The 23149-nt window shown below is 65.5% G+C and overlaps 2 protein-coding genes across 5 annotated transcripts in view; one reads left to right on the forward strand and one right to left on the reverse strand.

The window, feature by feature from the left end:
• TRAF7 (TNF receptor associated factor 7) overlaps positions 1-6553 on the forward strand; it is a 28447-nt gene extending 21894 nt beyond the window's left edge. For all 3 annotated transcript variants that reach the window (XM_040078885.1, XM_040078886.2, XM_040078887.2), the window contains 10 exons: positions 333-381; positions 522-649; positions 1681-1763; positions 1942-1981; positions 2268-2384; positions 3444-3566; positions 4292-4411; positions 4911-5042; positions 5197-5316; positions 5840-6553. In XM_040078885.1, the coding sequence (XP_039934819.1) occupies positions 333-381; positions 522-649; positions 1681-1763; positions 1942-1981; positions 2268-2384; positions 3444-3566; positions 4292-4411; positions 4911-5042; positions 5197-5316; positions 5840-5854 (927 nt within the window). In that variant the 3' untranslated portion in view covers positions 5855-6553. The remainder of the gene's footprint in view (positions 1-332; positions 382-521; positions 650-1680; positions 1764-1941; positions 1982-2267; positions 2385-3443; positions 3567-4291; positions 4412-4910; positions 5043-5196; positions 5317-5839) is intronic.
• A 208-nt stretch (positions 6554-6761) lies between these two features.
• The window catches only part of CASKIN1 (CASK interacting protein 1), a 28883-nt gene continuing 12495 nt past the window's right edge, over positions 6762-23149 (reverse strand). The window contains exons 2-21 of one of the 2 annotated variants that reach the window (XM_040078884.2): positions 22500-22551; positions 20485-20582; positions 20262-20407; positions 20082-20177; positions 19744-19874; positions 19560-19668; positions 19167-19275; positions 18997-19091; positions 18796-18913; positions 15317-15421; positions 15082-15200; positions 14142-14229; positions 12760-12857; positions 12526-12636; positions 12351-12452; positions 11791-11929; positions 10435-11720; positions 9612-10377; positions 9131-9524; positions 6762-8717 (exon numbers count right to left, since the gene is read on the reverse strand). In XM_040078884.2, coding sequence (XP_039934818.1) covers positions 8621-8717; positions 9131-9524; positions 9612-10377; positions 10435-11720; positions 11791-11929; positions 12351-12452; positions 12526-12636; positions 12760-12857; positions 14142-14229; positions 15082-15200; positions 15317-15421; positions 18796-18913; positions 18997-19091; positions 19167-19275; positions 19560-19668; positions 19744-19874; positions 20082-20177; positions 20262-20407; positions 20485-20582; positions 22500-22551 — 4259 coding nt within the window. In that variant the 3' untranslated portion in view covers positions 6762-8620. Of the gene's footprint in view, positions 8718-9130; positions 9525-9611; positions 11721-11790; positions 11930-12350; positions 12453-12525; positions 12637-12759; positions 12858-14141; positions 14230-15081; positions 15201-15316; positions 15422-17169; positions 17386-18795; positions 18914-18996; positions 19092-19166; positions 19276-19559; positions 19669-19743; positions 19875-20081; positions 20178-20261; positions 20408-20484; positions 20583-22499; positions 22552-23149 lie in introns of both variants that reach the window. The other variant, XM_040078882.2, reaches the window with a different exon arrangement.

The raw sequence follows: 23149 nt of genomic DNA on the forward strand, positions 1-23149 counted from the left end.
CAGAGATGTAAGATCCGAGCAGTCTGGTGAACTGCAGAGCGAGGACAGTGTATTCTGAGAGGTATTTCTGGGCCTCTCTGAATACTGAAGAGTTTGGTGCAGGTCTGAGGTGCTGTCAGAGCCCTGTGGTCCCTGGAGGGAGGTGACGGAGGGGTGTGGCAGTCACAGAGTAGAGCAGAGTCAGAGGATGAGTCGGCTGAGGAAGGGCCCTGTGGGAGTCAAGAGGACAAAGGGGAGGGGTTGGAGCAGTGGTGGGGACAGTCCTGAAGCCATGTCCAGGGCTGGCTGGCCCGGATGGCTCCACAGCTCACACAGCTTGTTGTGTTTTTCAGGATGAGCTCTCCCACATCAATGCTCGGCTCAACATGGGCATCCTTGGATGTGAGTGTCCCCGTGGTCCCCGTGGTCCCCATTGCCTCGGGCTGGCTGGGGGATGCCCAGGGAGCTCTCCTGGGTGCTCTCACAGCTGTGCAGAGCAGCAGCTCTGCTCTCCCTCCCTCACCTGGCTCTCCTTTCTGCAGCCTATGACCCTCAGCAGATCTTCAAGTGCAAGGGGACCTTTGTGGGCCACCAGGGCCCCGTGTGGTGTTTGTGTGTGTACTCCATAGGAGACTTGCTCTTCAGTGGCTCCTCAGACAAAACCATTAAGGTAAGAACTTCCCTCTTCCATGCACCTTCTGCATTTGCATGTGGAACAGAAGCTGAGTTCATTTGTGGGGTGGGGAGATGTCAGTTCCTAAAGTTTCTTCTGAAGAATCAAATGATTCATTGTGATTACAGTTGGACAAAATTCTCAGTAAGGAAACGTTATGTGCTAGTGAAACTGAGAGACAAACAGAGATCTTTGCAAAGCCCTGATTAGAATCTCATTCCTGCAGCTGCTGGTTTTGCTTTATGTGGCATTTAGGGTATTCAGGACTATTTCAGCTTCTGATTTTATGTTCCTTTGTTACAAAAAGTCATCTTAGAACAAAGCATTTGTCCCTGATCCAATGTGTCCTTTCCCTATTTTATAGCATGTTTGTTTTCCTTTGTCCTGTTTTCAGTAACTCAAACTGACAGCACTGCCCCGGTGCAGCCTCCACAGCCCTGCCCAGTGTCACCATGGTGGCTGCTGGTGGCTGCTGGCCGGGCTGGGGACCCCCGTGGGCTGCCACAACTCACCCTGCCAGGAGCAGAGCTTTGGTTTCATTTCCTTGGTTTTAGAGCCACGTGGAAGGAAATGGATATTGCTGTACTTTAGGGAAGGAAAGCAGATTTCTGCCCTGTCCCGGCTGCTCTGGGCACCACATTCCCACTTTTCTCTCAGGGGAAAAGCCTTTGCAGTGGCAGAGGAAGCTGTGCTGTGCCATTCTGAGCACACATTGGAGCCGTGGCATGAGGTGGAAATGCTAAAGCAGGAGCCTGAGAGCTGCTCCTTTGTCTCAGTGCGTTGTGTTGGCCGGGGGTGAGGGAGGCAGAGCTGGAGCAGCTGATTCCTGCTGCTGGCCTATGTCTCATGAGCTTCAGCCTGACCCTCTGCAGTCCATTCATTCCCTTTGCTAGCCAAGCCTCGGGGCCTGGGGGCCAGCAGGCAGTGCCCAGGTGACAGCCGGCCCCCAGGTGACAGCCAGCCTGTTCCCTCCTCTGGATGCTGACATCCTGCCCGGGCTCCAGCCTCTGCCTTGTGTTTTCTGTTAGGTGTGGGATACCTGTACCACGTACAAGTGCCAAAAGACCCTGGAGGGTCATGATGGAATTGTGCTGGCTCTCTGCATCCAGGGGTGAGTGAGGAGGGGCACCTGGGCCGCTCTGGGGTGGGTGGGTGTGCACAGCCTTGGCCCAGCGAGGCCGTGGGGCTGCAGCTCGTGTCCCCCCCAGTGCCTGGGGACGAGCTGGGTGGGACCCTGCACGTGGCACTGTCCCTCTGTGACCCCGCTTTGTGTCCCGGTGTCGTTGCAGGAACAAGCTGTACAGCGGCTCTGCTGACTGCACCATCATCGTGAGTACCCACAGCCTGCTCTGCAGCAGGGACTGTCCCTGCTCTGCCAGGCCTGTGGGGCTGATAATCCTCCTTTGCTGCCTCCTGGCTTGGGCTTGGGGCTTTTCCTGGGGGTGGATTTCCCAGTCCCTGCTCCTGCCTGGGAGCAGGAGGCTGCTGCTCTGAGCTGAGGCAGGGTGACCTGCCTGGCCCCTCATGGGTGCTCTGCTTTGGTGGGCTTCACGGTGCTGGACTTGATCTTAGAGGGCTTTTCCCACCTAAACCATTCCCTGATTCTTGTTTGCAGGTCTGGGATATTCAAAACCTGCAGAAGGTGAACACGATCCGAGCACACGACAATCCCGTTTGCACTTTGGTCTCCTCACACAACATGCTCTTCAGTGGCTCCCTCAAAGCCATCAAGGTGCGGCTCCAGGGCTCCTCTGGGGCTGCTTGGGGATCAGGAGCACAAACTCTCAAGCAGAAGTGTCCAGAGAGGAAGGAAGTGGCATTTTGACCTGCAAGTGACCTTGTTGCTAAGGTCTCCTGAGCCACAGAGCAGCCTGCCCTGCAGAGGCTTAGCCCATGCCCTGTGCTCAGGGGGAAGCTGTTCCCTGGCTGCAAAAACACTGTATTTCTTCCAGCTCTGTAAACCTGAGGCTGCAGCTGGAGTATCCTGGCAGTTCCTGAGCATGTGTTTCCTCAGGCCCCTAGCAGACCTCCCCAAACCATTGGGAATTGTGTCTGGGCTCCAGAACTGGCTGGAGATTCAGGCTGCCTGTTTTGAAACCGCCTCCAAAGGATCTTGAATCTGAATTCCCTACCTAAAACATGCAGAAATCAGGAACAGCTTTTGAGGCTGCCCTTTAGAGCCTTGGCTAGATTCCCATGGTTCTGCTTCCAGCTCCTGGTGAGACAGCTTATGGGCCCGTCCATCTGTGAGAGGACTCTGCTCTTTTCTTTATCTGGAGCCTGGAGTGGTTCAGCTCTGGAGAGGGCTCAAGGCTGGAGCAGCCACATAGCACAGGGAGAAATTTGGGTTTGTCATCCCTGGCCACTTCCTGCCAATGCGCCAAGCAGGCTCAGAGTGGGGAGAGTGAGCTCTGCCAGTCCCCGTGTGCCAGGGGTGGGCAGAGGAGCTCTGTGGGAGTGGAAGTGCAGGGCACTGCCCTGCTGCAGCTGTGGTTTAGGTTTTGCAGCCCGTGGCTCAGCTAGGGGAGGGTCTCTGCCAGCAGCAATGCAGGCTCCAGGCTGGCTCCCTCAGGGAATGTGCTTCCTCAGCAGTAACTGGGTTTTATTGGCAAGTCAGTGGGATCAGGCAATTCCCATCAGGCAGGGGAGCTGGCACAAGGATCCTCCCAGGGGCTGTGAGAGCCTCGGGCGGGTGAGCAGGGAGGGTGGGCACTGCTGTCTGTGTCCTGCCCAGCTCCACTGAGATTCCTCCCTCTGTGTGTGTGCGTGTGTGTGTCCCTGCTTTCCACAGGTGTGGGACATCGTGGGTACTGAGCTCAAGCTGAAGAAGGAGCTGACAGGTCTCAACCACTGGGTTCGAGCGCTGGTGGCTTCCCAGAACTATCTCTACAGTGGATCTTACCAGACCATCAAGGTGGGACCCTGGCACCGGCGACACCCTGAGCCACCTCTCGCTGTTCCTCTCTGTGCTCTGCCCTGGGGCAGGGGCAGCTGCTGGGATGTGAGAGCGCTGCTGACACGTGGGACTTTCCTGTGCTGATCCCATCTCCGCAGGCTGGGCCTTGGGGGCTGCTGGAGAGGCTCACTGGGATAAACCGGGGCCTCAGCCGTGGCGCCTGGCGGCTGCCGCAGCCTTATCTGCACTGACACCCGTGCTGATAACAGGGAAGGTCACTGTCTGCCTGCAGAGTTACCGTAAATCCGTGAGAGGGTTCCCACTGCCCTCCCTGCTCGCTGCTGGCTCAGGTTTTGATGAATAGTTCACCTCTCGGCATCTGGGGGACACAGGAAAATTGGAAGTTGCCCTTCTCAGTGTTAATGAATCTCTGTTAATTTGTCTGCGTTGGGTTTTTAGTGCTGACGTTAGGGCTGGGCTGCGTGTGCACATGTGTGCAGTCACGCACAAAGGGTGTGAAGTCTCCACAGGTTTCCAGCCTTGATATTTAAAGTTGTGCAGCTAAATAAGATAACAGGGATGGGCTCTTCAGTGCTGAACATTCCCAGCTGGATAGGTTTGTCCCTAAAGGTGTGATCTGGGCACACGGGCAGCCCAGGCTGACTCCGTGCATGGCAGAATGGCCGCAAGGGATCTCCCCTCTGGAGACGGGTCTCATCCTGCCTCTGCTGGGTCTCCCTCAGATCTGGGACATCCGGAACCTGGAGTGTGTGCACGTGCTGCAGACGTCGGGAGGCAGCGTGTACTCCATCGCCGTCACCAACCACCACATCGTGTGCGGCACCTACGAGAACCTCATCCACGTAGGGATCGGCTGGGACGGGCTGCTGGGCTTGGGGACGGGGACAGGGGCGAGGGGATGGGGACAGGGGTGTGGGGATGGGGACGGGGACAGGGGTGTGGGGATGGAGACAGGGGTGTGGGGATGGAGACAGGGGTGTGGGGACGGGGACGGGGCATGGGGACGGGGACAGGAGTGTGGGGACGGGGACAGGGGCGAGGGTATGGGGACAGGGGCGAGGGGATGGGGACAGGGGTGTGGGGATGGGGACAGAGGCGAGGGGATGGGGACAGGGATGTGGGGATGGGGACGGGGATAGGGGCGTGGGGATGGGGACAGGGGTGTGGGGATGGGGACAGGGGCGTGGGGATGAGCACCTGGTTCTGCGTGTCCCCTCGGGCACAGCACCTGGCTCTGCCTGTCCCTCGGGCACAGCCCTGGCGGTGTGGGAGATGGAAGCACCATGGGGAGCTCGGTGGCCTGAGCCCAGTGCCGACCCCAAGCCCGGCTCTCCCGCGCAGGTCTGGGACATCGAGACCAAGGAGCAGGTCCGCACGCTGACCGGGCACGTGGGGACAGTCTACGCCCTCGCCGTCATCTCCACGCCCGATCAAACCAAAGTCTTCAGCGCGTCCTACGACCGCTCGCTCAGGGTACGCATGCGGGGCCAGACCCAGAGTCTGGGGATCCCCAGCCCTGTGTGTCACCTCCGTGTGTCACCTCCGTGTGTCACCCATGGCACTCAGCATCCCCGTCCCCGGCGCTGCTCCGGGCTGGGCCCGGCTCACGCTCCCCGTGTCCCCGCAGGTGTGGAGCATGGACAACATGATCTGCACCCAGACGCTGCTGCGCCACCAGGGCAGTGTCACCGCCCTCGCCGTGTCCCGCGGCCGCCTCTTCTCCGGCGCCGTGGACAGCACTGTAAAGGTGGGTTTGCTCGGGCTCCTCCTGCGTGGTTTGGGTTCGTCCAGTGCTGGAATTGGGGCACTAAATGAGTTAGGAGCCCTCGTCAAAGGGAGAGGTGAGGGTTGAGCTCTGCTCCCAGGGAACAAGTGACCGGGCAAGAGGACATAACCTCAAGGTGGGCCAGGGGAGGTTCAGGTTGGACACCAGGAAGAATTTCTTCATGGAAAGGGTTGCTAAGGAAAGGGCTGTGGTGGAGTCCTCGTCCCTGGAGGTGTCGAGGAAATGACTGGATGTGGCACTCAGTGCTCTGGGCTGGGTGACAAGGTTGGGATCAGTCACGGATTGGATTCAATGATCTTGGAGGTCATTTCCAACCTTAACGATTCTGGGATTCTTTGAAACAAGGGGATGGTTCTCCAGTGGGTGGGAGGTTTCCCTCCTGACAGCTTTGTGGATGCTGGCAGCGCAGAGGGAAGCTCCGTGGGGGATGAGGAGAAGCCCACAGGGCTGCTCAGGAGTCACAGGTGCCGTTCCCTGTCCACAGGTCTGGACGTGCTAACGAGAGCGTCGCACGAGTCCTGCACACTGAAAGACCAAAAACTCTCCCCTCCATCGGCCTGTGGGTGACCACACCTCTGAAACGACTGCTGCAGCTCCTCCTGCACCGACCACTGCCTGCTGCTGCTGCCCCCCGGCCGGCTCCCCCCGGGACCCCGGCTGGTGGCTCTGCCCCACGGACGCTCCAGGTGTTCCCTCAGATCTGCCCCAGTTGATTGGAAAAGAGGAAGCTGTTCCAGTGCCAGTGTCCTCCTGTGCCTGTGTCCCCCCAGCTGGGGACACCCCCAGGCTGGGGCTGGGGTGACACCGGGGCTCGGGGCCAGGCGCCAGGACCGGACAGATCCTCCTGTCCTGGTGGGGACAGCGGGAGGCTGGGCCCTGTCCTTGGCAGGACTGAGCTTGAGGCCCCCCTGGGTGTGCACCCCACCCCTTTCTGTCTCTAATATTTAATTTTACTGCCAAGGCACCGGGCCGATCCGTCTGGGAAGAGGTGTTCCCTTGAGTAGCCAGGTACGATTTTTATGCCACAGCTAGTTCTCAAATCAAGTTCCACAAGCCCATTGTTCACCACCCTGTAATAATGGTCTCCACATTAAAGACAAAAAGCCTCCGTTGCATTTTTACTCACATTTTCTACTGTTTTTAAGATTGTAATATAGATTTGATTATTTCTTCATTGACAATAAAAGCAGAAAGAGTTGTTCCTGCCCGGTGTGAGTTATTGCAGGGAGCCAGCGGCCAGCACTGGGGTGAAAATTGGGGTGTAGGGCCCAGGCACCTCGCTGGGGACAGGTCCCAGCACCCACAGAGGCACCCAGGGGTGCCCTCAGACCGTGCAGCACAAACACCCGGCACGCCACGAGGACTCGGGAGGGCTTGGGGACACAAACAGTGGTGGCAGCCTGGCAGGGGTTTTATTTTTTTTATTTTTGTTTAAATATTTGTTGCCAGACTTGGTATAGGAGCAAACGTCTTCACAGCACCACGAGCCATCTACAATTCAGAATAGGAAGAATAAAGACGAGTAGAGGTGAAATCTTAAGCACAGAAGAGCAGGGAGCAGCACCAAGATGCAGAGCTGGACAGATGGGATACAATACAGAGTCCATAACTTAATCATAAAAAATATATATATGTATATATCCATCATGTAGAACTTTATGGATTTTTTTTTTTTTTTTTAGATACGTTTTTTTTTTTCTTTTCAACAGATATTTTCAGGCGGGTGATTTATTTATTTTTTTAAATTATTTTTAAAGTCTTTTTTTTTTTTTTTTTTTAAGTGTGTTTTGTTGGGGGTTTTTTTTGTAGTTTTTTGGTTTTTTTTTTTTTCAAAAGAAATTTCAAAGTTGTGCCAAACACATCTGGATCAGCGACCACAACGGGAGAGACGGGGGAGACGGGGCAGGGAGGGAGAGGGAAGGAGGGAGAGACCACTCCACGTCTCGAGAAAAGAAAGGGACAGCAACACTTCTGTTTGGAAACCACAAGCAAAAAATGCATTCATCAGGACTCAAGCGACTGAACCAGACTCCAACTCCGGTTTGTACAGGAATATACAGCGGCGCATCCCGCAGGACGCGGCCAGCACACGCACACCCGCACGCACCCAGACGCTGACCGACAGCTACAGCGACAAAAAGAAACCGAACCGAACCCTGAAGACAACTCCAAAAGAAATGAAACGCCTCCAGCGTAAGAATTAACAAAAAACCTCCGTAAAACAAGGCACATCCTTTGAGTTCGTAACGGTGGAAACTGAAAGACGCGACACTGAATCCCAACGGAAAACCCGACCAGAACCGCTCGCACGTACCTTCCACCCAGAGAAAAGGTAAATATTGTGCTACTCTTAGAATGAGTTTGCCACAAGACACACAGCTTAGTATAATCTAATAGGTTTTTCTCAAGCTAAAATCCAGTTTTCTCTTGATTTCTTTTAAACTGCTTTATATATAATTGCTAATATTTTTAAATCTTTTTAAATATATATTTGTTAAAGTTTATTTCTTTTTTATTATTTTGGGGTTGGGGGAAAATCTGCTTTATATCTTTATTTATTTATTTAATTTCCCCCCTCCAATAAATTAATACTTTTTTTTTTTTTTTTTTTTTTAAATAGCTTATCACCGTCCTGTCCCCGGGCGGGGAGGGGCCGGGCAGGGGCACGTCCCGCTGCCCCCCGAGGGCCACCGCCAGCCTTGCCCGCCCCCCGCCAACGCCGACCGAGAAAGAAAACCAAGTTTAAAAACCAAAATTAAAAACGGAGCAAAGAAACCCAAGTGCGTTTGCCCGCCCGGCCCCGCCACCAGCAAACGCCGTGGGTGACACGCGGCTGGCGGTGCCACCGGGCAGGGCTTGTGCTACATTCGGGTCGCGGTGACCCGCGGCGCCGGGGCTGGCAGGGCACGGGCGGGCACCGCACGGGTCAGCCGGGAGCGCCCCCGGAGCCCCGCCTCGGTCCCGGAGCCCCGGTTCGGTCCCGGAGCCCCGGTTCGGTCCCGGAGAGTGTTGCTTTGTTTCTTCTGTTGGGTTTTGTGTTTTTTTTTTTGCTTCTGCAAAAAGGGAGTCCTGCCGGAGCCGGCGCCGAGTCCGTGAGCACAATCCTGAGGTATCTTCTTCTTTGTGCAAACCCCGAGGGACGGGATGTCCGGGAGGGGACGGCTGTACAAAGGGGACGGGGGGAGGGCGGCGGGGCCGGGGGGTCGTGGATCGTTGTGCCCTTGTGCCCACGTAAGCCCTGAGGTTCTCGGGGCCCTGGCGCCCCTCACTCCAGCATGGCATCCAGCTGGTCCGCCAGGTCGTCGAACATGCTGCCGATGTCGTCCAGGATGCTCACGGTGCTCTTCGACTCCACGGCGGAGCTGGGGAGTGACGGGCACGGGTGAGGGCAGCGCACGGGACGGGGGCAGGGCACAGCCCCCATCCCTCCGCCCCACGGCGCGGCCCTCCCGCCCCTCTGCATCGCGGTGCCCGGCGCTGTGTCCCCAGCGCCACGGAACCGCGTTCCGCCCCCAGCGTCCCCTCGCCAAGACAGCCCCCAGGGCACCCGCGCGCCTCGGTGCCCCCGCCCATGCTGCTCCAGCAAGATGTCCTTCAGTGTCACCTCCCCAGCGCGGTTCCAGCCGCGCTGCCCCGATGCTCCCCCAGCACCATCCCACTCCCGCCGCGGTGGCACAGCCCGACCCCTGCGCACGCACGGTCCTTACGGCCTCCTGCGCTCGGCGGCACCTCACGCCCTCCCCGGGGCCCCCCAGCCACCCCCGCACCCCCTTACTCTGCCGCCTGACTGTCCTCCTGCTTGATCTTCTCCTCCACGGCCTGCAGCGCTGCGGCCAGGGACGCGCTCGTCTCCTCCAGCTTCTGCTGCGCCAGCTCGGGGCCGGCGCTGTCCACGGACGGGCTGGCGATGGTGGAACGCGGCGGCTTCACGGGCACCTGCTGGGGCTGCGCGCCGGGCGACAGGGGCTTGGCGGGGCTGGAGCAGAGCGAGGGCGGCGTGCTGGAGGGCTTGGCCGCGGGGCTCAGCTGCCGGGCCGGCGACGGGGCCGGCGTGGAGCCGGCGCTCACCGACTGGATGGCGGCGTGGGGCTTGGGGGGCTTGGGCGCCGTGGGGGGCGGCGTGGGCTTGGGGGACACCGGGGGCGGCGTGCCGTGGACCCGCTTCACCTCTGCGGAGAGAAGGGAGAGGGGCAGGAGGGCGGCGGGGCCGGTCGGGACCCCCGGCGTCCGTCCCGGGGGGCCGGCGGGGCACCTACCTGGGCTGCCGGGGCTTGGGATGGGCACCTTTTTGGGGACGGGCACCGGCGGCCCGGGCATCTTCTGAGGCGGCTGCGTCAGCACGGGCTTGGGGGACACCGGCGGCTTGAAGGGTTTCTTGGGCTCGGCGGGCGGCGGGGCGAACTCGGGGCCGTCGGGACGGGCGGCGGGCGGAGGGGTGTGCGGCGGCTCAGCCCCGCTCAGCTCCGAGGCCGGCCGCCGCTTCACGGTGCTGGTGCCGTTCTGGTACACGGCCAGCGCGGCCGGCTCCAGCGCCGGCTCCTTGTCCTTGGCTTTGGGCCGGCGCTTGACGGTGTCGGACTCGGTGAGCACGAAGCGGACGCCGTCCTGCTGGCTCTGCCTGGCCCGGATGCGCCGCTTGAGCGTGGCGCTGGCCTCCACCTTGGCCAGGTCCCCGTGGCGGTGGGCCGGGGACAGCCCCTCGCCCGTCTCCCCCCGGGCCGGCCCCAGGGGCCGCGGCCGCTGCTTGATGGTGAGGGTGCCGTCCTCGGCGAAGGGGATGCCGTCGGGGGAGCCGCCGCGTTCCACCCGCAGCCGCTCGCCGGGGCCGTCGGCGGCCGCCTCCGACCTCACGCCGTCGGTGCGTTCGCGGCGGGCGGCCGCCACCAGCCCGGTGACGGGGCCGCTGATGGTCCGGCGCCGGTTCACCACCTCCCCGTCCAGCCCGATGGCCTCCTTGTGCTTGACGGTGGCCAGGACGGTGGCCACGCGGGCGCGGTCGGGGCTGCCCGGGGGCGGCCCGGGCTGTAGGTAGTAGCCCTCGGCCGCCTTGGCCGGCCCCGGCCCCGGCCCGGCCGCCACGTGCGGCTTCTGCAGCGCCAGCGCCCGGGCCCCGCCGCCGATGGAGGACATCTCCAGCATGGCCGCGATGCTGCGCACGCTGCCGGCGCTGCCCGTGTCCACGCTGCCGCCCAGGTCGCTCGCCCGGCGCTGCTCCCGGCGGCCCTCGGCGCTCGGGGCTCCCGCGGCCGCCTCGCCCTCACCCTCCTTGGGGAAGTCCTCGGCCATGCCGGCGCTGGAGATGGCGGAGCTGGAGCGCTTGGGAGGGGGCGGCGGGGGTCCCTTCTTCTTGGGGCGGACGGCGAAGGACTGGCTGCGGTTGACGTTCTTGTCGCCGCCCGCGGGCGCCCGCACCGAGTGGCTGCGGCCCACGCGGCGCTGGACGGTGGCGTAGGGCCCCGCGTCCGGCACCAGCAGCTCGTCCCGCTCCTGCTCGCTGTCCGAGGCGGCGTAGCGGTTCAGGCTGTGCGCCCGCTTCTTCGGCCTGCCCGGCTCCTCCTCGCCCTCGCCCGCCGGCGGCAGGCACAGCACGGGCACCGAGACGGGCGGGACGGGCACCCCGGGCGGCGCCGCCTCGCCCTCGGCGGGCTGCGGCAGGACGTAGGCGAAGCCGCGGTGCGTGGGCGACTGGGGCAGGGAGCGGGGCGACGCCGGGCGCTCGCCGGGCGGCAGCAGCTGCGGGGTGGGCTTCACCTTGGCGGTGGCGTGCGGGCCCGCCGGGCCTTGCGGGGACGAGGGTCGCGCCTTGCCGGGGGTCTGCGGCGGCGTCAGCTGCCCGGCGGAGGCCGGGAAGGGCTGCCGGGGCTTGCCGGGCACCGGCGGCACGCTGGCGCGCTTCACGGGGTGTCCGTGCCGGGGAGGGCGGCTCTCCTTGGGCGGCGCGGGGGGGCTCTCCCCGGCCCCCTCCGCCAGGTACTCCTGGCTCTTGGAGATGGCGGCGGCGGGGGGGCCCCGCGGGCCGTCCCCCAGCAGCTCCTGCGAGCTGCTCATCAGCCGGGCGCGGCCGCCCAGCGCCGGCGGCGAGCGGTACCCGGGGGCCGCGGGGTTCGCCGCCTTCTCGGGGGCCTCCTCGGGGGCTTCTCCCGTCATAGCCACCTGCAGCTCGCTGCTGAGCTCGCTGTCCTGGAAGGTGGTCATCTTGGGCGACTGGCACTCGGGCGGCTCCGGCGGGGGGGACTCGATGGCCAGCACCTCTGGGCACGGCCCCGACGCCTTCCTCTTCAGCGTGCCCGGCTCGTACTTGCCCAGCTCGGCGCGCTGCAGCTCCGCCAGCTTCTTCACCGCCAGCATCAGCTTCTTCTGGTGGCCTGGGGGCGGCACGTGCCGTCAGTGTCACCGCCAAGGCCACCGCAGGCAGCGCCGCGCGCGGGGCCTTACCCAGCTTGGTGATGCCGATCTCCTGCAGGTCCTCCCAGGTGATGTCGGTGATGAAGTCGATGTTCTCGTAGCCGTTCTCCACCAGCACCTTGTAGTACTGGGACAGGCCGATCATGGAGAGCCACAGCGCCAGGTTGGCCTGGGGAGGGTGCGGGGCACGGCTCAGCACTGGCTGGCAGCAGGGTCCGGCCCCGCCACCCCCGGGCACCCGCGGCACGCAGGAGATGCCATTTGCTGCGGGATCACAGCCCCAGGGGACTCTCCTTGTCCCCGTGCTGTCCCTGTGCCCCACAAGCATCCTGGGCTATTCCCAGCCCTATTCCCGTGGGAAGCATCTCTCTGTGCCCAACGCTGGGGCAGGGGGGTGTCAGGGACACAGTGCCACATGCACGGGGATGACAGCTGGCACCAGCCTGATGGTCCCTGGGGAGCTGTCAGGAGGGGACATGGGCAGCTCTGGGACCATGGGCCAGCTCCCACCCTTGTCCACCCCTCCCTGGAAGGCAGGACCGGTTGCCACCATGGATGATGTGGCCGCTGTCCCCCTGCACAGCCCTCACCGGTTTGTACTCGGGCAGCCACTCGGGGATGCTGAGGTTGTTGATCTCGGAGGCGATCTTCTTCCTGTGCCCCGGCTTGGTGACCCCGATGGCCGTGAGGTCCTGGGGCAGAGAGAGGGGGGGTCAGTGCCGCCCCGCTCCGGCCGTGCCTCCCTCCCACCGCCCCCGGCCCCACCTCCGGCGTCATCCGGCTGATGGTGGTGATGTCGTAGCCGGCGTTGATGAAGTTGGGCGCGTAGAGCTGCAGCTGGAACTTGCAGAGCCACTGGTACACGGCCTCCGAGCTCTGGGGCGAGAGGGACAGAAGGATCGGGGCGGCTCTGGGGACGGGGACCCGCCGCTCCCTGCCCTTGTCCCCCGGGCTGTCCCCACCGCCTGCTCCCCGCGGCACCCAGCGCTGCCCGCTCACCTTCCCCTCTGATGGAGGCTCCATTTTCTTCAGCTGGGGCTCGGCGGGGGGCTGGGGGGCGTACGGGGAGCTGGCCACGCTCTGCGACCGCGACGAACCTGCCGGAGGGGCAGCGGTCAGCGGGGCCGGGGCTGCCCAGCCCCGGGCTCCGGCCGAGTGGAAGGGAGAGACGAGCCCTGCCCTGGGCGGGATGCCACGGCCACGCTCCCAGGTTGGCAGGGCCGAGGCAGGCCGAGCGACACCCATCCCAACACAGCGGTCCGGAGCACCCCGGGGTGCCCTGGACAGGGTGCTGCTCCCCAGAGAGGGGCAGGCGAGCTGCTGCACCCAGCACGGCCCCGAGCGGTGGGACGCGGCCAGATCTCTCCTCCAGAGCGAGCGTCCCTGGTGCCCAGGCAGCAGCCAGAGGGGTCCCTCTGCCCAAAACGCTCTGGCCCCGCTCCTCTGGCCTTGCCACCAGCCAGGCAGGCTGGCACGAGCTGTTCATCCCTTGGGCACCCTCCCACGGGCATCCCTTGGTGCCCAGCCTCCAGGGTAAGGAGGGCTGCCCTGAAATTTTCGCCTCGTGTTTCTGAATCAGGATGAACAAGAAAAGCCCCTTCCCCCCGCACCAGCAACTGCATCTTGTGTGTGTGTGTGTGTGTGTGTGTGTGTGTGCGTGTGTGTGCGTGTGTGTGCGTGCATTCTCCCTGCGTGTGCATCCTTCGGGCATCTGCATCCCACTCGCGTGGGCATCCTCCTCACATGTGCATCCCTCTGCCGTGTGCGTCTCCCTCACGTCTGCATCCCACTTGCCTCTGCATCGCTCCTGCATGTTTCCCCCTCCCCCTGGCAACGTCTGCGCCCCCCCTCCCCGCGATCCCACCCCCCAACTCCGAGCGCGCACCCCCCTCCCCGGAGCGCATCCCCCTTCCCCGGCTCTCTCTGCCCGCCGCCTCCTCCCTCCCCGCGGCCCGGGCAGCTCCGGGCGTCCCCCCGCGCCCACCCCGACCTGTGCCTCTCCCGTCTGTCCCCCCCGATTCCCAGGCACGGGCCACCCCCGTGCTCCCCGCAGCCCCCCAGGCGGCGGTGGCGGGGGGGGACGGACACCCCCGCTCGGGCTCCAGCAGGGCTGGCGGGGGGGGGCCGGGGAAGGGAAGGGGCCGGGGAGCAGCGGTGCCCCCCCCTGCCCGCCCCACGCCGCCCCCCGCCCCCCACGGGCCCCCACTAACCGAGGCAGGAGAAGGCCTGGCAGCAGCCGAAAGGCGAGAGAGTCATTTTTTACCCACACGTTTTTCTTCTGGCGACGGGTGCCGTGGCAATAAAAAAAAAGACAGATCCCTGGATCCACGGCACGGCCAGGGCTCCTCCTGCTCCGGCAGCCGGGCGGCCGCAGCACGCACCTGCGGGGATGTCCTGCGCCTTGGCCGGCCCATCGCCCACGGCAGACTCTTGCGCAGAAGCCTTCTGGGAAAGGACCGTTGCCAGCAGCTGAAAAACACCCCGGGAAGGGGGGAGAGCAGGCAGGAGTGAGGCGGGCGGAGGGGGCCGGCGGGCCGGGGGGTGCGCGTCGCGGGTGTCGCGGATGTCGCGGGTGTCGCGGGTGTCCTGGATGCTGCGGGTGCCGCCAGCTCGGGCGAGGGTGGGCGAGGGAGGGTTGCAGCAGATTTCGGCGGCAGCGGGGAGAGCGGGAGCCGCGGGAGCAGCAGATGGTGCTTTGCCGGCAGCAGGAGCCCGCGGCACCGCCGCACCCCAAACCCAGCCTGGCACACGCCCGGCCCAGGCTGCCGGCGCGGGCTGCGGGGTCCCCTGCGCCCACAGGACGGAGCCCCCCTGGCTGGCAGCGTGGTGTGGCTCAGGGGGACGTGGGCATGGCAGGCAGGGTGCCAGGGCGCTGGGCTGGCGGGCGCTGGGGTCGGTGGGCTGGCGGGTGCCATCGCCGGGGAACGGGACAGCCCGCGGGCAGTGCAGGGCTGTTGTGCCAGCGGTGTCAGGGCAGCGTGCAGCGTGCAGCGTGTGATGCTGGTGGCAGCAGTGCATTGGTGGCAGTGTATGGTGCTGGTGGTAGCAGAGTGTGCAGGGCAGGGCAGTGCAGAGGCCCCTGCAAGCGGCAGCAGAGACCCGGCACAGCAGCTCCGGATGGACCTGTGGGATGTTTTGCCAGGGCCTGAACCCAGGCAGCGCTCAGGGGCCAGGGGAGGGGGCACGCCGGTGGCACACAGGGTATCAATGAGACTGCACAGCACCCGGTCAAGCACCAACGCCAGCTGAGGTCAGGGCAGGCAGCGAAAGGTGCAGGACTGCAGCCAGGAGCCGCTGGCACAGCCCCGGGGCTCGCCTTACCTTGACGCCCTCGGAGCCGGCGTGCAGGGCGTGCGCCCCGCTGCCCGCGCTCTGCCCGCTCCCCGAGCTGCGCGCCGAGGCCACGCTGCCCGTGCTGCCCAGGCTGCTGCGGTCACCACCTGCGCGGAGAGGAGAGGCCGTCAGGGCTCCGAGCCCCGCTGTCGGGGGACGCCGCGGTGCGGCCGTGCCCCGCCGGAGCCACCGGCACGGCCCGGCCGGTGCCGGCTCGCCGTACCTGCGAAGGGTTTCCGCAGCACCCAGATCTCCTCGGCGGGGGCTGGCGTGGATCCGCCCTGCGACGGCGACAGGTGGGACGGGCTCATGTCGGCCCCGCGGGACCCTTGGTGGCAGAGCAGAGACAGCGGCAGTCAGGCTCGCGCGGGGGTGGCACGGGGCAGGTGACCGCGGCCCCGGGGCTGGCGCTGCTGCAGGTGGGAACAGCCCCACGGGGAAGGGGTGGGCACCCGGCTGTGTCCGTGCCCAGGGATGCCAGAGCCATCCAAGGGCCCTGTCCCACCCCGAGCTGGCAGAGGTGACAGTGACCAGCCCTGGACCCCTGTTGTGCAGAGCCTCCCCTCCCTACAGCCAGCCAGGGACAGACCCACAGTGGGGTGTTCCAGTGCCCTGGCTGAGCCCGGACAAGGGACAGGGAGCGTGTCATCCCTTCACAGGACAGGATGGGGACATGACCCAGGGAGCAAACTCAAGCAGTGGGGACCAGGGTCCCCACCCCACTGTCCCCTGTCCCAGGCAGTGCTGGCCATGTCCCTGCAGCTGCCCACGCCCATCTGGGGGGACACGGGGGCCATGCAGGGCCAGGCACCGAGTTACTGACACCCTGGTGACACACAGGGGACACAGCAGTGGAGGAGAGGACCTGGCTCTCCTCTGGGGCACAGCTTGGGGGTCACCTCTGGGCACGGCTCCTCGCCAGCTCGCTGTGCTGGCCGCCTCTGCCAGGGCCCCCTTGCACCAGGGACAGCCAGCTCCGAGCCCAGGGGGGAAACAGCATCAGAGGAGATGGACAGCAACCCTACAAGGCCAGTGCTGCCACGGCCCCAGCACGGCTCTGCCACCGTCCTGCCAGCCTAGGGGCACTGCCACCCCGCCAGCAGCCATGGGGTGTTACCACCTCACTGCCAGCCGTGGGGTGCTGCCACCCTGCCACCAGCTGTGGGACATTGTCACCCCACTGCCAGCCAGGCCAGTCTGTCCATGGAGCTGCTGCCTCCAACAGCACCGTAGCAGGGGACAGGTGGTACAAGGTGATAAAGTCACTGGAGGAGCACTGCAGGGGACAAAGGGCCCCACGGAATCAGGCTGGGACATCGCTGAGTTGCACATGCCACGGTCACACCAAGAGGAGCCCGGGCTTGTGCAGCTCCGTGCAAGCCCACCAGGACAGAACGCCCCCGGGAAAAGAAGTGCTGCTCCCTTGTCCCCAGTGCCAGCACGGCCACCCGGTGCCCCCCAACACGACGCCCTTAGCCGCTGCCAGCAGGGCTCGTGCACACACCCCTGGCCCCAGCCGTGGAGGAACTGCACCCCTGCAGCCCCCCTGCCCCTGGGCGCTCTCGACGCACACACCTGCTGCACCCCTCACCTGCCTGTGTCCCGGGGACGGTCCCCAGGGGTCAGCTGGGCTCTGCCAGCGCCGGGAGCATCCCCTGGGGCCGCAGCCCCTTCCAGCTCCGCGTGAGCGGCCCCGACCTGCTCGGAGCCGGGCCCTGCGGGGAGGCTGAGGGTCCCCGCGCCCGTGGCACAGAGCTGTGGCACCAGCCCTGCCCTGGAGCAGGGCCCTGAGCGCTCTGGGGGTGCCCGCGCACCCCGACGGGGATGGGCTGGCGAGGCTGGGCCTGTGCCGTGGGCACTCGGCGGCGCTGGAGCGATGGCACACGCGTGCGCCGCCCGTGTGCCCCCGCTGCACGCATGCACGCCGCATGCACACGCCGCATGCACACACACGCACACGCGCCCTGCAGCCCCCCGGCGAGGGGGAGAGGCCGAGCAGAGAGAAGAGACTCGACACACGCTTCAAAGGAAAAGGAAGGAAAATCCATGGAGGGCACGAAGCGAGCGGTGAACTACCTTGTCCGTAACGCGGCTCGTCGGCACTGCTAGGGGAGAGCCTGTGATAGCCAAAGGAACTGAAAAGAGTCTGATGGGAATGTGGTGGTGGAGGTGGAGGTGGAGGCAGGGAATGGAACGGATGGGACGAGGCGTCACCGTTTAGCACAGCAGCCCCGTAAGCCGGGAGCGGGATCTTTTGGAAGTGTTGGGGGATTGTTACAGTCTCCCATGAACCTGATAATAAAACATAACAAGAGACAAAATGAAAAGAATCAAAATAATAGAGACACGCTCAGCGCCGCCAAAAAAAAAAAAAAAAAAAAAAAAAAAGGAAAGAAAAGAAAATAAAAGAAAGGGGGGGAAAAAAGGTAGCAAATCAAAAAAGCGACCAAAGGGACATGGAGGAGCCAGAACCGAGACCCAACGGAAGCGCAGCCGAGCCGAGGAGCAGCAGCGGGAGCTCAGCACGCGCACAGCCCGGCGCAGGGGACGGACACATCCCGCGGATCCGACACGGACACTGGCACAGCTCATGGGGGACTCATCGGGGCTGCCGGGGTCCTGCTCCCCCAGAGCCATCCCAGGGGAGGGGGCTGCAGGCAGGGCTGGGCCGGGCTGGCTGTGGCCAGCTGAGCCATGACACAGCGCCTGCACCCCTCTCTGCTGCCCCACCGCAGCCAGCGGGGTGGCTACAGAACCCCAGAGCCGGGCTAACACTGCTGTGGGCCAGCTGCAGCCCAGGAGCCACGGAGCACGGCCCGGGAGACGAGGATGGCATCTCTGGTACTGGCACACGGCCCGTACCTGGAGGGTGGCCCTGCCCCTGCCTGCCCAGCACCCGGTGCCTCCAGGGCCGCTGTGGATTGTCCGGCAGCCACTCGTGCCACCGCTCTTGTGAGACACTGTTCAAGTGCCACCGTTCCCTGCCCGTGTCCCCATGGTGTGGCTGCCCCCAGGATCCACTCCCCACTGGGGTGGGGTGAGATGGTTGATGTGGGGCCTTTTGACGCTGCCTGTAGAGGCAGCAGCCCCATTGGGACACTCCTGGCAGAGGGCACAGCCCGGGGACATCCCCATGGGCTGCGCATGCCACCAGGAGCCTGAAGGGATGACCATGGGAATGGGGACGGGAACAGGCAGCCACAGCGCAGGGGAGCAGGGGCCAATCCCTGAGATAGCCCCTGGCTGGAAAGATGCTCTCTGTGTGACAGCACTGGCTCCCTCCTGCCCTGCACAGACCCTGAGCTCCAGCGCCTGCGACCCCACTGCTGCGCCCGTCCCCCCAAACCACAGTGACACCCCTGGGTCTCCTCACGCACCGACCTCCCGGCCCCTCAAACCCCAGCCCACGGGCAGCCAGGGCTGACCCCCGAACACCGCAGGGCTGCCAGCACCAACCCCCGGGCACCGCGTGGGCACCCGCCCCACAGACACAACGGGAACACGGACCCCGTGCGCTCCATGGGGACGCCGGCCCCGCACGCTTGAAGGCACCGTCCCCGTGCACACGGCAGGGACACCGGCCCCACACGCACGAGGGGCATGGCCCCGGTTTGTCCTCACCGCGGCACCCCCCGACACCCCGGCCCCCACCGCACCGAGAGGGGGCTCCCCGGGGCCGGGGGTCTGGGGGGGGTTATTTGCCTGTTCGTTTGCTTATGGCCTCCACGAGGCTGGAGGGGAAGTAGCCCACGCGGTCGTTGCCGGTGCGGTTGTCGTGGATGCAGCCCTTCCAGCGCCCGTCCGCGTGCTGCTCCAGCACCTGCCGGAGGCTCCGGGTCAGGGGCCGGGCCGGGGGCCGGCGCTCACAGCGGGCCGTCCCCGGGCCCCCCCGGCCGCACTCACGGTGATGACGTCGCCGGCTTTCACGTTGAGGCTGGTCAGGTCGTAGTTGTTGCAGTAGTCCTTGACGGCCCGGACCTGCAGGGCTGCGGAGGCATCTGCGGGGCGGAACGGGAGCGTCGCCCGCTGCTCGCCCCGCGGGGCTCGGCACCCCCAGCCCCCCGACCCCCTACCCCGCAGCATCTGCTTGATCTCCTTGCTGGCCTGGCTGGTGGTGAACTGGTTGACGATGTCCAGAGCCGTCTGGTTGTAGGTGTTCCTGACGTGGGCGTTGATCCCGCTCTGCAATGGCACCGAGAGGGATTGGGAGGGGGCTGGTCCCCATCCTGCCACCCCTGGGACTCCCTAGGCCACCAGGAGACCAGCAGCTCTCAGACCTCCGTGTGTACCCCCCTTGCGACCCTCACCCCTCGGTGTATCCCCTCCAGGGCCCTCAGCTCTGCTCCCTGGTAGAGCCGCACCGGCTGCTCCGAGCCCCCGGCTGTGGGGTCAGCCCCTTCCCACAGCCCCTGGCTGGGTCGGGGGTCCCTGGGGGCACCCGGGGGTGCCGAGGGGTGGGCCCTTACATCCAGCAGCAGCCGCACCACGTCCGTTTTGCCGCAGAGAGCGGCCTCGTGCAGCGCCGTGCCCGCCTTGGTCTGCCGGTTGATGTCGATGCCAGCCTGCAGCAGGAGCCTGCGGGGGGACGGTGGGGTCAGCGGGGCGCGGTGGGGGGACGCTGGTACTGCCAGCCCTGCCCACGGCACCCACCGGATGATGTCGATGTGGCCGTTCTTGGCGGCGAGGTGCAGCGGGCTGGTGCCGTTGGGGTCGGTGGTGTCCCCCGGTTTGGGCTCCAGCAGCGCCGCGCACATGTTGCTGTTCAGGAGCAGTTGCACCACCTGGCTCAGCAAACACAGACGGAGCAGGGCTGCAAGGGCGGCCCGGCCGCCGCCTCCCGTCCTGCCGGCAGCCGGAGCTGCCCTGCGGCGGCGGCACCGCACATCCCCGGCGCTGCCCATCCCCGCGCCCCTCCGGCTGCCCCGGCACCCCCGGGCACCTCACAGTGCCCCCGTCCCCTGCCCCGGGGAGACCCTGCACGAACTTACCCCGACGCGGCCGAACTCGCACGCCAGGTCCAGGGGAGTCTTCCCCGAGTTGTCCATGATGCAGGGGTTGGACTGGTGCTGCAGGAGCATCTCCGACTGCGGACGAGCGAGACCCCGAGGCGGTGAGGGCGGGGGTGGAGGGGCGGCACCGCCCCCCGCCCGCCCCGTGCCTCTCCGTACCACGTCGTAGTGCCCGTGCTGCGCCGCCAGGTGCAGGGGGATCTGCCCCTCGTCCGACGGGATGTTCACAGAGGAGCCTGCCTTCAGCACCATTTTCATGGGCTCCTTCTTGCCCTGCCAGGCCGCGTAGTGCAGGGGCCGCATGCCTGCAGGGGCGAGAAGCCGTGAGCCCTCCGTGTGCCGGCACAGGGCAGGGGGCCACGGCCGGGACCCGGGGACTCGCCTTTGTTGTCCTTGATGTCCACGGCGGCCTGCGCCTCCAGCAGCAGCGAGATGAGCTCCGTGTTGCCGTTAAGCGCCGCATGGTGCAGAGCCGAGAACCTGGGGACCGGGCTGGTGTCAGGAGACACAGACCAGTCCCCTCCACAGCCCTGACACTCCCTGCCCAGCACCACGGCCCTAAACCTGCACCTCTGCAGAGCCCCGGGGCACCGGCTCTGCCCTCCCCGTGCTCGCGTCCCCAGTAAAGCCACCCCCGCATCCCTCTGCAGCCTTTGGGGCAAGAGCTGCTGCAGACCTGGCGATGCTGAGACCCCACGGGGCTGGAGGTGGTGGGCAGGGCCGGCACAGGGGTGTCCCTCGGAGCCGGGGGTGCAGAGGAGCCCCCTCCCCACTGACCCACTTCCCCCAGCCTGGCCGCAGCAGCGCGGCCGGGAGCACAGATGGCAGCGCTGCCCTCGCCCGGTGTCGGGCCTGGCTGTGGGCTGGGGAAAGCCCCCCGGCCCCGCACCCGCCCTGCTCTCGCAGCTCCCGGAGCCGGAGGCTCCCGCCTGGGAAGCGGGCCAGGAGCTGACCTACTTGCGCTCCCGGCAGCGGCATCCTCCGTGCGGCTGCGCTGGCACCCGCCGCGCCGCCGCTCCGCGCCCTGGCTGCGCGCAGCGTCCCCATCCCACCCCCGGGGCCACCCCGCTGTCACCCGAGCACGGGGACGCGCCTGTGGGTGCCCGAGGGGCAGGCGTGGGGGAACAATCCCCCCGGCCCTCTCCCCCAGGCCCCCGGCCCCGCGGGGAGCGGGCTGCGGCCGGCGCGATGCCCACGGAGCTGCCGCCCGCCATCCCCGCGGGGAGCGGCGATGTGAGCAGACAGCCCCGCACAGGAGGCCGATCCCCGACGTCTGCCTGGGAAATGTCAACATTTTCCGCTCCAGCGCCCGGCTCAAATCCGCTCAAGATGGTGCAAATCGGAGCCTTCCCCGGGGCTGCCTCGGGCGCTGCCCTCGGGTGCCTCACGGCGCACCGGCCACCTGGGCCACGAGCGGGGCACGGGCCCCGGGGCCAGCGCGGGGACACCGGCACGGTGCACGCCCAGCCCGGAACGAGCCAGACCCGCAGGGACGGGGAAACTGAGGCACGCGGCTGGCTGAGCTCACACAGAGTGGCTGCAGCCTTGGGCAGCTCTGTGCCTTCCCGGGGGATCCTTTCCAGGAGCAACGCTGGAGGCTGGAGGCTGCTCCCTTTTTGCTTCCCCTGAGCCCTCCAGGAGCGGGATGTGGACGGGGCCCAGCCCTGCCTGGTGCCCAGCCCTCCTGTGACCTGCTGGCGCTGCGGAGCAGAGGTGTGCCCTGGGGGGGGTGCCCCTTGCACCGGGCACGGCCATGAGCTGGCAGGTACCAGGGTGTGCCCGCTGCCACCACCCCGGTGACGAGGATGAGGAGGGACCCGGGCCGCTCTGGCCGTACCGGGCACGGCCCCCGCTCCTGAGCAGCTGCCGCGCTCTCTGGCATTTCCCTGGCCACAGCAGAGCCATCCCCAGGGAACGCGGGGCGTCGTGCTGCTGCCCAGGGATCACGGGGCGGGGGGAGCCGGGGGCAGCCGCTGCTCCCATGGCAGCCCCCTCCTGCCTCCCTGCAGCCTCATTAGTGTGATTAGCGGGGGTGATGTGCGGCCCCTTCGGCCGCTCCCACCCGTTGGATGTGGCTCTGGAGCGTGGCGCCGGTGACCGGCGGGGTCACGGCTCTCCCAGCCGGCTGATCCCTGCTCAGCTCCCGCAGAGCCTCGCAGGGCTGGCAAAGGTGTGGGGAGATGTGGGGCACAGCCCTGCCTCTGCCTCCTTGGGCCCCCGTGGCTGCTCGGGGTTAGCGCCGGCTCTGGGAGCAGGCGGGGCTCAGCCAGGTGGGCGAAAGGGGGCCAGGGCCCTGGAGCTGGCAGCTCGGAGAGCCTGGCATTCCCACACAGACACACAGGCACCCATGGCACGCACCCCACAGCACCCACACCCGGCCTTGGGGCTCCCACTCACCCGTCGGTGTCTTGGAAGTTGACATTGACTTTCTTTGCCGATCCCAGGAGCTCTGGAAGAGAGGGAAGGGGGCAGGGTGTTAGAGGAGGTGGCTGGTGCAGGGACGCACCAGGCAGGTGACATGGAGGCAGCTCCAGGTTTCTCTGCCTACCAAGGCTGGGACTCCCTGCAGCTCCACAGGTGCTGCCTGGACCTGCAGGCAGGACGCTCAGGGTGGGGGTCCCTGCTGAAGGTGGCAGAGCCTGCGGGCTCCTCCTGGCACCAGGTTCTGCCCATTCTCCCCCGGTTTTCCTGGGGTTCCCCCCTGGCTCCTCCACCTGGCTGAGGCTCCGGAACAGCCTCGTGGAGCTACCGCCGGGCAGAGCTCAGCACGTTCCCCTGTAGCCCCAGCCCCCCCGGCACTGCCCTCCCCACGCTTCTGGGAAATTAAACCGTGCCGGGGCAATCCAATTAGCAGCACGAGGAAGGATGGAGCCAGATTTACATAAGATTTACCCGAAAAATGCCACTCAGGCTTTGCAGTGAACTGCTCTCCCCACAGCAGGAGCTGGAGCAGGAGCAGAAGGAGGAGCAGGGTGGGAGCAGCAGGCAGAGCCCCGGGTGAGGCACCCACACAGCAGCCCCTGAGCCCAACACAGCTCCAGCACGGC

The sequence above is a fragment of the Hirundo rustica genome, chromosome 15 (genome assembly GCF_015227805.2).
Source record: "Hirundo rustica isolate bHirRus1 chromosome 15, bHirRus1.pri.v3, whole genome shotgun sequence".
NCBI classification, from domain to species: Eukaryota; Metazoa; Chordata; class Aves; order Passeriformes; family Hirundinidae; genus Hirundo; species Hirundo rustica.